The sequence below is a fragment of the Protomyctophum bolini genome, assembly GCF_963924005.1.
Source record: "Protomyctophum bolini genome assembly, chromosome: 14".
Taxonomy (NCBI): Eukaryota; Metazoa; Chordata; class Actinopteri; order Myctophiformes; family Myctophidae; genus Protomyctophum; species Protomyctophum bolini.
Window position 1 is genome coordinate 11924469 of NC_137875.1, and position 16100 is coordinate 11940568.

Below are 16100 nucleotides of genomic sequence, written 5' to 3' on the forward strand. Positions count from 1 at the left end.
AGAACAGAGACACCACGCGTGTGCACTGCACAGTGAAACTGAGCATGTGCAAAAGACAGAGGCACCAAGAGGGGCACAAAGGAGCTGATCACGCGAAAGGAAGGCCATTTGATAGCTGGAACATTAAGTGTGTGTGTGTGTGTGTGTGTGTGTGTGTGTGTGTGTGTGTGTGTGGTGTGTGTGTGTGTGTGTGTGTGTGTGTGTGTGTGTGTGTGTGTGTGGTGTGTGTGTGTGTGTGTGTGTGTGTGTGTGTGTGTGTGTCATCAGCACACTGAAACCATGAAAGAGGCCATTGTTGTGGAGACTATCTGATAATTTACTGACAAATATATCTTTCAGAGGTCTTTCCAGTTTACAAAAATGGTGATTTAGCGATGCCGGTAATTTCACCAAAGTTATGATCTAATGCCCCATGAAAGCTTCCATTATTCAGAATTACAGGTTTAGTTTATGAAAGTACTCTCCCCCCCCCCCCCCCCCCCCCCCCCCCCCCCCCCATATGATTTGAATGCGGAGGGCCAAAATAGTATACGCAGAAGCAGGGCACAAGCTGAGTTGCAGCACCATCCTAATAGCCAGGTTACAGATCTAGTACGTTGACATAATTGGGAACTCTAATGTCCTTAAGCTTTTACAAATCTATTAAATATGGACTGAACTGACTTGATTGAAGCCCATACTTACCTTGCATGTGAGTTTAATAAAACTCTATTGTCGCTCACAACATAGATTTAGCGTGTCATCATAAATGTAAAACAAAATACCGTAACACCATGTGACTGTCATAACAGTATAGCCTACAGTAGAAACAATTTGATGTGTAAGGCTACTGTATGTACCATGGGAAGCACCCTATGATCCGACGGACCATTGCTCCGAAGGAGCATTGGTCCGAGGTGCGCTGGGGGTCGGGAGAGGGTGGGTGGTTAGGTTTAGGTGTCTGCCCCGGGGGAGGTTAGGGTTAGGGTGAGGGTTTGAGGTAGGTTGTCGATCGGACCAATGGACCGTCGGCATATTGACGCGGACCCATGTACCATGTGACCCCATTACTAAAACGAATGCATTTTGCTACCATCTGCTAAAACAAAAATGCCTTAAACAATCATCTAACCAGAACAAATAGTTGACATTTTACAAAATAATCTTAATTATCTTAATTAATTATTTAGTGGAAAGTAAGGCTGTACCCTAGCCCTGTTTTTAGGACTCGGACTTTGGCAGGAATTTTCGAGCGAACATCTGAACCATTTGGCAGGGACGAATAGTTTTCATAATCCTCATGGGGGCCCGTGCCATATATGGAGATCCCTGTTGTCATCAATATTAAGCCCATATATGGGAATGTCAATATATGACCATATATGCAGGGCATCCCCAGACGATGCCCTAATACAATCCCTGTTATGCCCATATATGGAGATCCCTGATGTCATCAATATTAAGCCCATATATGGGAATGTCAATATATGACCATATATGGGCATCCCCAGACGATGCCCTAATACAATCCCTGTTATGCCCATATATGGAGATCCCTGATGTCATCAATATTAAGCCCATATATGGGAATGTCAATATATGACCATATATGGGCATCCCCAGACGATGCAATCCCTGTTATGCCCATATATGGGAATGTCAATATATGACCATATTGGAACTCATGATAACCACTGTGGTTGCCACAGTTGGTACAACACAGTTTGTTACAACACATGGATCTCCATCTATCTCCCTTTAGTGCGAGGTCGCTTCTCGCCCTCAGGCAATTTCAGGCATGTGTGCAACGTACAGTAGACTACATGACAATTTAAGGCATTGTGCAGTGACAACTAAAGTCTCTGTAATGTTGTACTATTACAAAACAATCACACCTGTGTGAAGTGCTCCACGTCCATGTCTCTCCAGCTTTTTATAAATATATCAGGACTTTATTATGGCATCGTCTGGGAATGCCCATATATGGACCTTATATTGACATTCCCATAATGGGAAGATCCCCTGGTGATGTCGTCTATGTTGCGACTATATACTTTATATACCCATATATGGAGATCCCTTATGATGTCACGTGATGTCACATGTCACTCATCTCCATATATAGAGTTAATGACACATCACTCTGACATCATCAGGATAACCTGGATCTCCATATATAGAGATGATGACACATCACTCTGACATCGTCAGGATAACCTGGATCTCCATACATGGAGACAATGACACATCAGTCTGACATCATCAGGATAACAGTATAAAAGAAGCCCTCTGCTTCCAACCCTCATATTGCAACCAACACACGGTTATCTCCAACGATCTCAAACCCTCAGAATCTACTGTGAAGACCTTCATATACATCCACGCAACAGCACTCTACAAGACAAAGGACACGAGACACAAGACGAGACCTCTTCAAGACTCTACTTCCAAGACCTTTGACCTTCAGTAGAGTATCAGAATGAACTCATACGAGCCAATATCCTGCTGCTTAAATCAGACTTCCAAGATGGCTGCCACCACGCCGATATCTCCCGAGGAGATGGAGGAACTGAAAGAGGCTTTTTCTAAGATTGACACGGACAACAATGGCTTCATCAGCAAAGATGAGCTTGACACGCTCTTCAAAGCCGCCAACCTGCCGCTTCCCGGGTACCGCATCAGAGAGATCGTTCAGGAGCTCACCGGGACCGGAGAGCAATTCGCTTTCGACCGGTTCACTGAAGTTGTTCATGGACTGAAGAGCTCAGAGGTGTCCAAAACCTTCAGGAAAGCCATCAATAAGAAGGAAGGGATCTTTGCTATTGCAGGAACGTCTGAGCAGTCTGGCACACAGCATTCTTATTCGGAGGAGGAGAAGGTGGCCTTTGTGAACTGGGTAAATAAAGCCCTGGAGAATGATCCGGACTGTAAGCACGTTCTACCCATGGACCCCAACAGCGATGACCTGTTCACTGCAGTGGGCGATGGAATCGTTCTATGTAAGATGATCAACCTGTCGGTGCCTGACACCATCGACGAGAGGACCATCAACAAGAAGAAACTCACGCCCTTCACAACACAGGAAAACTTGAACCTGGCTCTTAACTCTGCGTCGGCCATCGGCTGTCATGTGGTGAACATCGGAGCTGAGGACCTAAAGGAAGGCAGGCAGCACCTGGTCCTCGGTCTGCTGTGGCAGGTCATCAAGATTGGCCTGTTTGCTGACATCGAACTCAACAAAAGTGAAGCTCTGATCGCCCTGCTGCGTGACGGTGAGAGTCTGGAGGACCTGACAAAGTCGTCTCCAGAGGAGCTGCTGCTGCGCTGGGCCAACCATCACCTGGAGGAGGCCGGATGTCCCAAGATCAATAACTTCAGCTCTGACATCAAGGACTCTAAGGCTTACTACAACTTACTGAACCGAGTGGCTCCCAGCGGAGATGAGGAGGGCATTCCACCTGTTGCCATCGACATGTCAGGCATCAGGCAGCCAGATGACCTGCAGAGGGCAGAGTGCATGCTGGTCCAGTCGGAGCGACTGGGCGCACGGCAGTTCGTCACAGCGACAGATGTGGTGCGCGGGAACCCCAAGCTGAACCTGGCCTTCGTGGCCAACCTGTTCAACAAGCACCCGGCGCTGAAGAAGCCACAGAACCAGGACATCGACCGGAGCGCCATTGAGGGTGAGACCAGGGAGGAACGCACCTTCCGAAACTGGATGAACTCACTGGGGGTCAACCCTCACGTCAACCACCTCTATGCGGACCTTGACGATGCATTAGTCCTCTTCCAGCTGTATGAGAAGATCAAGGTTCCGGTAGATTGGAACAGAGTCAACAAACCTCCCTATTCCAAATTCGGGAGCAACATGAAGAAGTTGGAGAACTGCAACTACGCTGTGGCGCTGGGGAAGAACGACGCTAAATTCTCTCTGGTGGGCATCGCAGGACAGGACCTCAACGAAGGGAACCGCAAGCTCACCCTGGCACTCCTCTGGCAGCTCATGAGGAGGTACACCCTGAACATCCTGGAGAACCTGGGGGAAGGTCAGAAAGTCAGCGACGACGCCATCGTGTCCTGGGCCAACGACATGCTCGCGCAGGCGGGAAAACCCACCTTCAGTGGCTTCAAGGACAGCGCCATCAGCGGCAGCAGCATGCCCGTTCTGGACCTGATTGACGCCATCCAGCCTGGCTCTGTTCGCTACGACCTGCTGAAGACGGAGAATCTTACGGAGGAAGAGAAACTCAACAACGCAAAGTACGCCATCTCCATGGCAAGGAAAATTGGCGCGAGAGTGTACGCTCTGCCAGAAGACCTGGTGGAGGGGAAACCGAAGATGGTGATGACGGTGTTCGCCTGCCTGGTGGCGCGCGGCATGAAGAAAGCCTGAGTCCAAATCCATTGGTAGAAAGTACTCAAATGTATATAAATGTATGTATATGTATATAATAGTATCAATATTGCAATGTAGAACTACTCCGTTACAAGTAAAATTCCAGAATAAAAAAATTACTTGCGTAAAAGTACAAAAGTACTGACCTCAAAATGTACTACTAAAAGTATCAAATGTAAAAGTACTCATTATGCAGAATGTCCCATTTAAGTTTTCAAATAAACATATTTTGAAAGTGGCAGATCTACGAGCTCACAGTGCTTCACAATGTGACGCATTGTGAGCTTGTACATCTGCTATTTTCAAATAATCAATGATGATTATGCCTGTTCAGAGTGCCTGTTATCGCTGCTCATGTACAAAGAGGGCAGAAGAAGAATTTTCATTAAACTGCAATTTTAATAAATCCTTCATTCTTTCACTTAAAAAATGCACTCTCGATTTTTTTGTCCGTATATCAAAGTTAACGTGTTGAAATGTTTGTGCATTTTGATCAAAGATCCTGGGAGGAGATAGATTTGAACTGTTTTTCATATAATTCAAAATGGAGGGTGGATCTAAAGGTCAGAGGTCAAAAGTCAGAACACGAAAGTTGTTCGGCATGAGGAGACATGTGTATCGAAGTTGTATTGCTGACGGTCAAACGGTTCATGAGCCGTTCAAAGTTAGCATTTTTAACACTTATTTTAAGAAAATCACCCTACCTTTAGGACGTTGAGATGGTCGCTTGACACTTTGTAGTGTCTAGTACATAAAGATGTACTGCTAATGATGCTACAAACATGAGGTATAGCTCAGGTAGGCATATTAGTTGTGCATTGTATCACTTTATAAAGCCTTCTTACTGTGACCTGGATGGATTTAAGGTTGAGAGACTACATTGGACATGACACTGTAAGGATTGGATCTTTGTAAGCAAAATAGGAATGTTATGTCAATATATGGCCATATTGTGACTCATGATAACCACTGTTTCCTGGTGGCTGAAATTGTGTCACCTACCTGAAAAAATATTATAAAATTTATTGAAGAGCTGGAGAGACAGGGAGACCACTGTTATTGAACAAACACTCTATGCAATGATTGATTACTATTCGAATATGATTAGTGATTTAACCTTTCAGCAGTGTCAAAGAGAGACATTTACTAAGCCCATCAGAACCGTAGAAACCGTAATTAAGCTTTAGACTGGCCGTCCGCCAATACCGGCGTAGGCTATGTGAAATATGTCTTTATATTCTTTAAAATAAGGGTTGAAAGGGTTGAAAGGGGGAAAACCTTGGCAATGCGTGATAAATAAATACATTAATCCTGGCAGGGGATGGGTGTTTAAGTTATAGCTCTAATCGTCCCCCTTCCTTGTTACTGTACCAGTTATTTTTTTGTAATTTATAATTTTTATAGATTTTATTATCTGTAAACTGTACCAGTTATTGATGTCACAATTACCAACGCTTGTTTGTTTTTTTAATCCATCATTATACTACACTACTGTACAGGATTGTGATACTGTGGTACAAACTCCTTGTCGCCCTGGCATGGCAGCCAGGTCACTGCGAGGCTGCCTGCTCATGCTACTATGACCAGGATAGAGACATTCCCTGGCTGGCAAGTCTGGATATTCTCCCACAGGGCAGATCAAAAGGTGATCATTCTACACCTCTCCCATGTGGTTCAGATTTGCCATGGTAGGGGGGGTGACCATGTGTAGCCGGTGTACCCATAATGCCGGTCCCCTCCATTGTCCTGCACTAAGGAGTAAATCATCTGAGGCAGACGTATCCGACCTTCCCCATCTGGGCCTGTTTATCCTCTGCTCTCTGGAGCCAAGGCTATAGCCGTCACCCAGAAGCCGACGCTCATGATGCAGACAGACAGGACTCTGGGAGTACTGTATAGAGAGATGTTGAGTCAGGGTGAGACTGAGTTGGAATATCTGGCTTTGGGAGAAGGATGGCGTGTGTTTGTGTGCGTCAGTGGACAAAGTATACTCGGACCCTTGACACAAGTAAAAGTAGCAAATTCCACAGTGGAAAAATACTTTGAAGGTTCCCAGTTTGATCCCTCCTTTGCTTATAGTGTCGAATTGTCTTGAACCCCTAACTGCTCCCGATGAGCAGGTTGCCTTGCATGGTTGTCTCGCCATGTGTGTTATGTGCATATGGATAACATCCCATCATTATGCATCAATAAAGTATAGGATGAAATAGAAATAATCAAATAAAGAAGTTCCTCAAACGTTTAAAGTAGGCTACAGTACTTGTATAAATTTGCAGTTACATTGCACCACTGGTCTGTGACTGTGTGTACACAAGCTTTGGATTTCTTTATGTTACTTTGTGGAACTGGGGTGAGACGTGTTGGGATGGACATATGTGAACAAGGGTAAAGTAGCAGGCCATTAAAGCACTACAAAGACTGCAGAAAGCTAGCAGCAGTGAATTGCACTGAGCAGCCGAGAAGCCTAAAGTTGGCTGCTCTCCAGTGTCCAATGGTCTGCTGTATATATGTTTGTGTGTGAATGTTTTTACGAGAGAGCGAGGGAGAGAGAATGAGAGTGAGCGATTAGAGATGAAAGCGAGAGAGAAACAGAGAGAGAAGAGACAATGAAAGTGGCAAAGAATTTATGAGTGGGACATATTGCAGGGATTAGAGTTGTGTACAATGTGCAGTAGACACATACCTCCGCAGTGTCTGTTTGTCTGCGTCATCAGGTGCCTGAAGCCTGTCTCCACACGCGGAGAAAGTTTCACTCATATGGGACTCCACACCAGAGAATTCAACACATTTAGGTCACCAGCGAAGGCTGGGAATAAGAAAACATGAACTCAGCTCTTTCTCAAACAAATACCCCCCCCCCCCCCCCCCCCCTCTCTCTCTCTCTCTCTCTCTCTCTGAGTCTGGAATTCCTCAATAGCCTGTCATTACATTCTGGTGAGTTATTTCCCAGCGGTGTCATTACCTGAGATGTCCGTGAACCGAAACAAAAAGGAATGTTTCCCATTTCGTTGACGCTGCTCTGCCATAGAGCCGGCTGAACATTCACACTGCATTAGCCACAATCAGGCCTCATGTAATTGTACAATAACGTCTTTGGAATGCCGTTATCGTGCAAAGTGCATCGCTCTCTGATGACTGTAGGCTCCTTGATTAACAACACTGTGGGGTGTGTTTATCCATTTTCCAGATCTGCTTAGCATTTTTATAACCTGAAACAGCATTAGTATAATGTCTGTTCTGCTCCATGCATGGCACTTTCTCTCTCCAGCACTGGAAGACATTTGCATTTACATTTCACAGTGAATCACAATGATTCACAATGAGTACAATTATATATTCCTGTCACATTGCAAGCAAGCAGTGTTCGAGTATGCGTTAAATTAACAATACTCTGCACTGTTAAATAGGACATTTTGTGCGTAATATTTGTAGTTCGAGTTTGTCCATGTTTCACCAGCAACCAAAAGTGACCTTTGGACGTTTGGCCCCTTCCTACCTGAAAGCCTGAAAGCCCCCCTCCATCGTATTGAAGCCGGGGGCTTTATTGAGATTGAGATCAATCTCACAGAATCCATTGCCTTGACGGCATCCTCATCTAAGGTATACAGTAGGTCATTGGCTGTCGGTTCATGATTTGTGGATCTGTATTCTTACTCTTAGATTGGTAGAGTTCGTCATAGAATTGAGCAAATCTTTTATCAATCCCAGCTGGATCAGTAATTAGTTTACCTTGACTATCTTTTATTTTATGAATGGCACGTGTGGCTTGTGAGTGCTGTAACTGCCTTACAAGTAGAGTATGGGGCTTGTCAAGTTGTCACCAAGTATTTTGGTTGAGTTTTAGCGAGCAGTGCACTAACTCTTTTCGAGAGAATATTGTTACCTGCCACGCATATCAGGAGCCACAGGTTAGTTTTAATTAACCTGCCACGCATATCAGGAGCCACAGGTTAGTTTTAATTAACCTGCCACGCATGTCAGGAGCCACAGGTTATAGTTTTAAACTGCCACGCATGCGACAGTGTTGTCGTGTCGGACTAATGCCTGTCGGACTGTTGGTATGAATAACCAACGTATGCACCCCCATAGGGACGCATATGGCCAGTCATTGGAGTGGTGTGCACCGCTCAAAAACGGAACAGAAGCAAACCAAATAAGCGGAGCAGAAGGCCCATGGTGCAGAGTTTGGTCCTGGGGGAATGAGGAAAGCTTGTGTTGGCAGATCAGAGGTTTCGAGCGGAGGATTGTGGGGTGTGAGGAGTTCTTTGAGGTTGGGGGGAGAATGTCTGTGGATGCACTGATGGATGAAAAGAGAGATTTTGCCTTCAGTAGTGGAGGAGATGGGGAGCAAGTGTAGTGAAAGGAGGACAGGTGTGATGTGTCCATATTTTCGTAACGGTATTCCCTCTGTATAGGAACATTGTTCTGTATGTTGAAGAGGAAGGTGTATGTAGGAAGGAGTATGTTTGAACTTTGTGAGGTGGTCATCTTCAAATTTGTATTTCTCCTTCCACTTAATTAATTCCATCTTCAGCAGTATGCAGGAAGGAAATTAGTGTGTGTGTGTGTGTGTGTGTGTGTGTGTGTGTGTGTGTGTGTGTGTGTGTGTGTGTGTGTGTGTGTGTGTGTGTGTGTGTGTGTGTGTGTGTGTGTGTGTGTGTGTGTGTGTGTGTGTGTGTGTGTGTGTGTGTGTGTGTGTGTGTGTGTAACACCCAGGATTCGAACTTGGGTCTCCCACGTGAATGTCCAACATCTTAACCACTAGTCCAAAGGGATATCCCTATGGACTCAGGGAGATATTAGACTTTTAAGGCTATCAGGCTGAGGCTCTGAGCCACTACATGTGTGTGTGTGTGTGTGCGCGCGGGCGGGAGAAAAGCAGAGAGTAAGAGAGAGAGAGAGAGAGAGAGAGACAGATATAGCTGAGGGTGTGTAGGCCGAGCTCTGACCACTGGCATGCATGAGGAAGCAGCCTCCATTCCACAGGCCAGTGTATGGTTTAGAAATGCTACAGCTCGGCGGCCCACATGCAAGTCCACTGGCCTTCCCCGCCCTCTGCTATTCTGGGCCGCTCTGCCACTGTGGTGGCTTTCACTCAGCCACCACACAAATACAGCATGAGAGCAAAAGAAACATGAGAAACTGGAGCTTCAAGCGAGAAGACCAGGGAGGAGATTCACTGCTCATTGTTTTTTTGTTTTTCTTTGGGGGTTTTCTCTCTTGCTGTTTGCTATCATGTTTTTTCCCCCTCTTATGATTTATGGAGCTGGAGAGCATTAACAGTACAAAGACGCATCCTGCTGTGGTTCATGATGCGAAGCCTGCAGAGCTATATAGTTCAGGATGGTATAGTTCATGATGCGAAGCCTGCAGGGCTACAGTATATAGTTCAGGATGGTATAGTTCAGTGGTTTCCAAACTTTTTCATGTCAAGGAACCCCAAATTGACACTAATTAGCCCGCAGACCCCCATTTGAAAGAATATGCCAAGGACCCCCATGAGAGAAGACTTTTAAGGCTCTAGTAGTTTGACGTGAATTAGGCTACAGTCCCCCATTTAATGGCATTTCTATCTCTGGGACCCCAATGTAGATTGTAAAATCAAAGTTAATTTAACTCTGAGAGTGTACAAATGGAACCAACATTTGGTTGGTTCCATTGCAAGGTACCAACCAGCACACCGGGAGCAATTTGGGGTTCAGTGTCTTGCCCAAGGACACTTCGACATGTAAACAGGAGGAGCCGGGATTCGAACCGCCGACCCATAGATCATTGGACGACCTGCTCTACCTCCTGAGCCACAGCCGCCACGACATACGGGTCCATTTGGTTCCTAATTATCATTTAGCTGGGGACCCCCTGGAACTCCCTCAAGGACCCCTGGGGATCGCCGAACCCCACTTTGGGAACCACTGGTATAGTTCATGATGCAAATTAAGCCTGCAGAACAATATAGTTCAGGCTATTGAGTTCAGGCAGACAAGACAAAGCAGCAGCAGTTCCTGAGCTGACCAGTGACAGTCACATGCTCACTCCATCTGAGTGGGGCGGGCTATTTAAAACCTCCCTGCTCACAGCTCATTCTTTTTGCTGCTGCTCTACTGCGGCTGTGTGTTATTCTGCTAGTTTGTTGCGCTCCCACCACCACCCCAGTATCTATCTACCTGTGGGCTCTGTTTCTATATGATTCCCTTATGGGGGTATTGATTCCATGTAAGATCTATTTGGCAAATCGTATATTACAATATTTCATGCATACAGGAAACGAATGAAATAAGACGGAGCCTTGACCCCAAATTAGCTAGACCTGGTGTAACCTTTATGCTGCAGTACCTTTCTGTCCAGGAGCTACCTCTCTGTCGCCTTAGCCTATAGTTGTTAAAACATTTTCTTATTTTTTTTAAATACGTTTAGGTTTCATGGCGCTTTTAGAATCGGCCTCAGATCTAAATGGGTTAAAGATGGAATACCGTGATTTTTCTCCCCCCACTAAATCATGATCATCAGGTACTATGATTATACTAGGAGAAAGATTCTTTTGAAGTCAAGGTGAAGTCAAAAAGGCCAGCTTCTGAGGGTGGGCTGTATAAGGGGCAGCCTGTGATGTGCTCGGCAGTCTGTTCAGGCTCGCCACACTCATAATAATGTCCGACACTGTCCGACAGGCCCCACTTCTTCATAGATGATTTGAAGCGTCCGATGCCAGAGCGCAGACGGTTCAGCGAGGTCCATAAATGGCGTGGCATGTCTGTCTTCTATTCCTTTTACACCACCTGCTGGGTCCCGGATGTATCGCTGGATACGGGAGGGCCCGGCTGTCTCCCGATGCTGCCAGCCAGGCGTCTCTGGTCCTCAGGAATAGACTGTAGCATCTCTTGTGATGCCTTGTTGTAGGGATGGCAAGATGTGAGCCTGCCCTGCCTGGTGGTGCCGGTGTTGTTGTGGGTGGCTTTGTGCAGGGTGTGCCAGTCGTACTTCTGGGCTTTTCTTGACAGGGCTAGGCTAGCAATATCCCGTCGGAGACTGGCTGGAGCAATTCCAGCTAGGACTGGCAGGTATAGGACCCCCCCACCCCCGACTGCACTATCGATGGCTACAGATTGGACAGGGAGGCCCCAGGCCACACACTACAACCATTATTAGACTGTGCTGTATATCTTGTTTCTTTATTGCTGTAAAGTAAACAGTAAGCAGTAAGCTGTTAGGGATACAGTATGTTGTACAGAGAGAAGCTCCTCAGCCAGCAGTTTTAACCACGGTTCAGCCTTAACCAATACCATTCCCAATGGTCTCAAGTAGGCTACAAACCATGTTTTAGTTTTTTACCTTTCCTGTTATTTTCAAATTATTGTTTAGAGAAAAATAAATAAATGAAGAAATACATTTAAAGAATGTCTTAAACAATAGTAAAATGGTTTCAAGTACAAACCCTGTTTTAGTTTTTTTACCTTTCCTGTTATTTTCAAATTATTGTTTAGAGAAAAATTAATAAATGAAGAAATACATTTAAAAATGTCTTAAACAATAGTGAAAATACAATCTACAAGCAATCTAAGTAAAGCAGCAATCTACAAGATCACAATGCACATTAGACGGTCATTGTATGTGAACCATTTATTTGCAGTGTGGGAAAAGTACTCAATTGTTTTACTTAAGTAAAAGTACCAATACTGCAATTTAGAACTACTCTGTTACAAGTAAATGAAGTAAAAGTACTGGAAATTGGAAATACTTGGAAATACCTCAACATTTTAAGTAAAAGTACTTTCCACCACTGTTTATTTGTGAAAAAATAACATGACATGACTCATTCATTCTCACTATACATTGTGGTCTCTTTCATTAGGTGGAAATAGCTAGCGTACAGTATGTTTATGTTTCATGACACTTCCACCATGGATACAATTACACCTTACGACTACATTCCTTTCTCTTTCATTATCATGAACTTGCCAAAAAGAGATGTGAGATGTGCAACTGTCATCTCCATTAACGACATGTTCAGTCAACATTCGTATAAGCTGTCTTTACTTGATCAGTTTGTTTTGACATTAGTATCAAACAAAATGGCAAATCATTTCATATGGAATGGAAAATGTAGACGATGAAAAATATATCAGGCTCTCTTTCATATGCTTATCTTTCTTTCTTTCTTCTTTTTGTACATTATTCAGTTAGGTCTTGCAACCTCTTGTTTATACAAATGTGCACCACAATCCATATCCTTGCCCACCTGAGGAGGAGCTTTGCCTGCTGTTTTGTCATATATAATTACTGAATGATGATGCTCGAGTCTATATACATAATGTAGGCCTAACTACCATGACAGACAACTGACTCAGGTGTTTCAACACACACCAGTCAACAACATGCATAACGTCTACAGATTATCTTGATTACTGCTTATATTGCCATCCAGACATTATGCAGAGCCATCTATAGCTCAAAGTGATAAACCTTTTTAGAATCTTACATTCATAAGCTGTGTGTGTGTGTGTGTGTGTGTGTGTGTGTGTGTGTGTGTGTGTGTGTGTGTGTGTGTGTGTGTGTGTGTGTGTGTGTGTGTGTGTGTGTCGAGCTATATCTATCTAGATCTGTTACTGTGTTCCTCATCCAATGTTCATCACACAGTCTTGAGCATCTCAAAGATAGTTCTTTAGGCGCCATCTGCTGGCCACGTTTGGCCTAAAACAGAACAGAAAACTCAGGTGGTGCTGTAGAGTAGGCATAGTAGCAGGACAGTGGTTTGCAAACGAATCGACAGCCCAAATAGTTGATTATGCACGGGCCACGGGGCAGCCTCGTGACGTCACTGATGAGCAAGTATAGAAGTGAACGGGGAGGAAATAAAGTACATACTGTATACACGGATTGTCTGGGAATCTAGTGTCATGCACGGATTCCGGATCCGTGGTATTTCGCCGTCTTTGGGTGAGACCGGGTTAGGGTTCCCAGACAGTGCAGGGTCAGGACCCATTTGTGGGTCGCGGACACATTTCTATGGTTTTAATTATTATTATTATTATTTCACAACATTCCAAAAAAAGTTAACATTTTTCATGAATTAAAAACAAAATCCAATGAAAATTTCAGTAATTTAATGAAGAAATCCATAAATTAGAAAACAAAGTAGTGAAAAGAGTCGATCTACAAGGTCAGCAATTGTTTTTAGCAGAGCTTGTAGATCTTCTATTTTCACTAGTCCCAAGCACCATCAAATGGGCAACATAAATTGTTGTTGGAGCTGTGACATTAAATAATCACATTTTGGACATAAAACTAGTTGAATGGGGATAGGCATGTCTAATTGGGGACAAGATCATTCTCCCCAGTTTTATTTAATGTTATAGGGGAGGAGAGTGGAGACATGCAATACATTGCAATGCTGCAACGTCCCCAAAAGTTTGCAAAACACTGTCTGTCTGTTTGATTGATTGATTATTTAAAAAAAAATCATCATATAAATGAAGTAAAAAGGGAAAAACATATACACTAAGGTGAGAAGGGGGTGGGGACTACTCAGACTTTATTTCCGGGGGCCCTTTGAGAGCGCTTTTGAAGGAGTCAAGGGATTAACATGTCTTAATGGCTGTTGGTATAGGGCATTCCACATTTTGGTGGCATATAGGAGCAAAATGATTTTATTCCCTTGTTTGTGCTGAATCTGGGTTGTATGTGTACATGGTTTGTTGAACTCCCTCTGGTGTTGTGGATGTGGACTTCGTTGACATAAGGAAGTATTTAGACAGGTACATGGGTATCTTGGTGGTGTATCGAAATGTTGTGGACCATTGCAAGATGCTGTACTCTGTCGTCAACCCTAAGCCATTCCAGCCTGTCAAAATGGGCAGGAGTGAGGTGGGTTCGGAGAGTGAGCCCAAGTAGTATATCGCCTGACCAGTTTGTTTTGGGAAGTCTGGAGTGCGTGTGTGCGTTTGCATGCCTGGCTGCCTGCGTATGACAACATAACTAGTTATTCATTACCTACTTATTCACAACCTGTAAATACTGGAGCGGGACAAAGTCGAAGGCCATGCAATGATGAGTGGGGGTTGTTTTGAAGGTGTTCAGGACTGTGCATGTGTGCTTTTCAATAAAAAGGTTTAGGTAGAGAGAAAGAGTGTGTGCACGTGCGTGAGTGTGTGCATGCATGCATGTGAGAGTGTGTGTGTGAGAGAGAGGGGGATAATATCACAGGACAGGGTGCTCTGCTCTCAAAGAAATTTAGCACAAGCATGGCATGATGCATATCTGCTGTGAGAGGAATGCTAGGCTGCTGTGAGTCAGTCCCTGAACCACTGGAGCGTACATAGAGATATAGCAGAGAGAGGGAGGGAAGGGAATCGACCCAGTCACCCTTGGCTCATTGCCAATAAAAAAACAAACCCTTTCTAAATGCTGTCCACAGGAGGGCCACTATGAAGCCAAAAGTCACAGTGAGGTCTGTGTGTGATGTAATCCATGTGGAATTCCCGAACCTTTTATAGCTGGAGACTCGAGAGAAAGTTTATGTGTCAGTCAAGACTTAGTATAACGAAATGTGACCCCCTTACTTTTTACAGGCTTGGACACTCTCAGAGTTACATTTACACTGCAGATTTTTTTTTTTGTAACACTTTATATAGTCTCTATCTCGTCTCTATCTCGACAAAATCGATTACTTGAACGTACAGTACCTTTGATTATGTTATGTATATATTGTATGATATTCACTTTTGTTTAATTTAATTTTACCATTATTTTGGTGCAAGAAATATATTGTACTGTAAATTGTGTCTGAATAATCCCGTAAGGGATGGGCTGCAAAAGGCAGTCAGACACGTAAATAAATAAAATCATTAATTAATTAATTCATTCATTCATTCATTCGACAGCAAACAGTATATAGACAGGAAAGGGGGAGAGAGATGGGTGACACGCGGCAAAGGCCGTCGGGCTCGGGAGTCAAACCCGCTGCACGCCGCCCGGCTGGCTTGGCTGCCTACAGTAGGTGCCCAGACGGTTGAGCTATGGTTAGTATTACGTCACTCAAAGGTTAAAAAGTCAAATTCCTGTTCACGTTTTTTTAACTTGCGGAGATTCAGTGAATGTAAATCTGATTGCGATCTGAAATTATCACGTGAAACTGCTGTACTTCTTTTTATCTGGCTACCGTCCTGCATGCAAACATGGTTATGTAATCATTCCTTCAAAGTTACCTCTTCCTTTCCACTGCACATTTATCTGCCACACCTGGGCATAAATTACTTGATTGCATTTGCCTGACAGAGGGAACACTTTTCAATAAGGTTGGGGTGAGGGTATAGCATCTAATTTATACTCTGTTTCAATAAGGTTGGGGTGAGGGTATAGCGTCTAATTTATACTCTGTTTCAATAAGGTTGGGGTGAGGGTATAGCGTCTAATTTATACTCTGTTTCAATAAGGTTGGGGTGAGGGTATAGCGTCTAATTTATACTCTGTTTCAATAAGGTTGGGGTGAGGGTATAGCATCTAATTTATACTCTGTTTCAATAAGGTTGGGGTGAGGGTATAGCGTCTAATTTATACTCTGTTTCAATAAGGTTGGGGTGAGGGTATAGCATCTAATTTATACTCTGTTTCAATAAGGTTGGGGTGAGGGTATAGCATCTAATTTATACTCTGTTTCAATAAGGTTGGGGTGAGGGTATAGCATCTAATTTATACTCTGTTTCAATAAGGTTGGGGTGAGGGTATAGCATCT

At 44.1% G+C, this 16100-nt stretch overlaps 1 protein-coding gene across 1 annotated transcript; it reads left to right on the plus strand.

Moving 5' to 3' along the window:
• Positions 1-2506: 2506 nt before the first annotated feature.
• On the plus strand, positions 2507-4372 carry LOC308328462 (plastin-2-like; the record flags this gene model as incomplete). The annotated part of the gene is made up of 1 exon (XM_080782296.1): positions 2507-4372. The coding sequence occupies one exon, from the start codon at positions 2507-2509 to the stop codon at positions 4370-4372; it is 1866 nt and encodes a 621-aa protein (XP_080638422.1).
• Positions 4373-16100: the final 11728 nt, after the last annotated feature.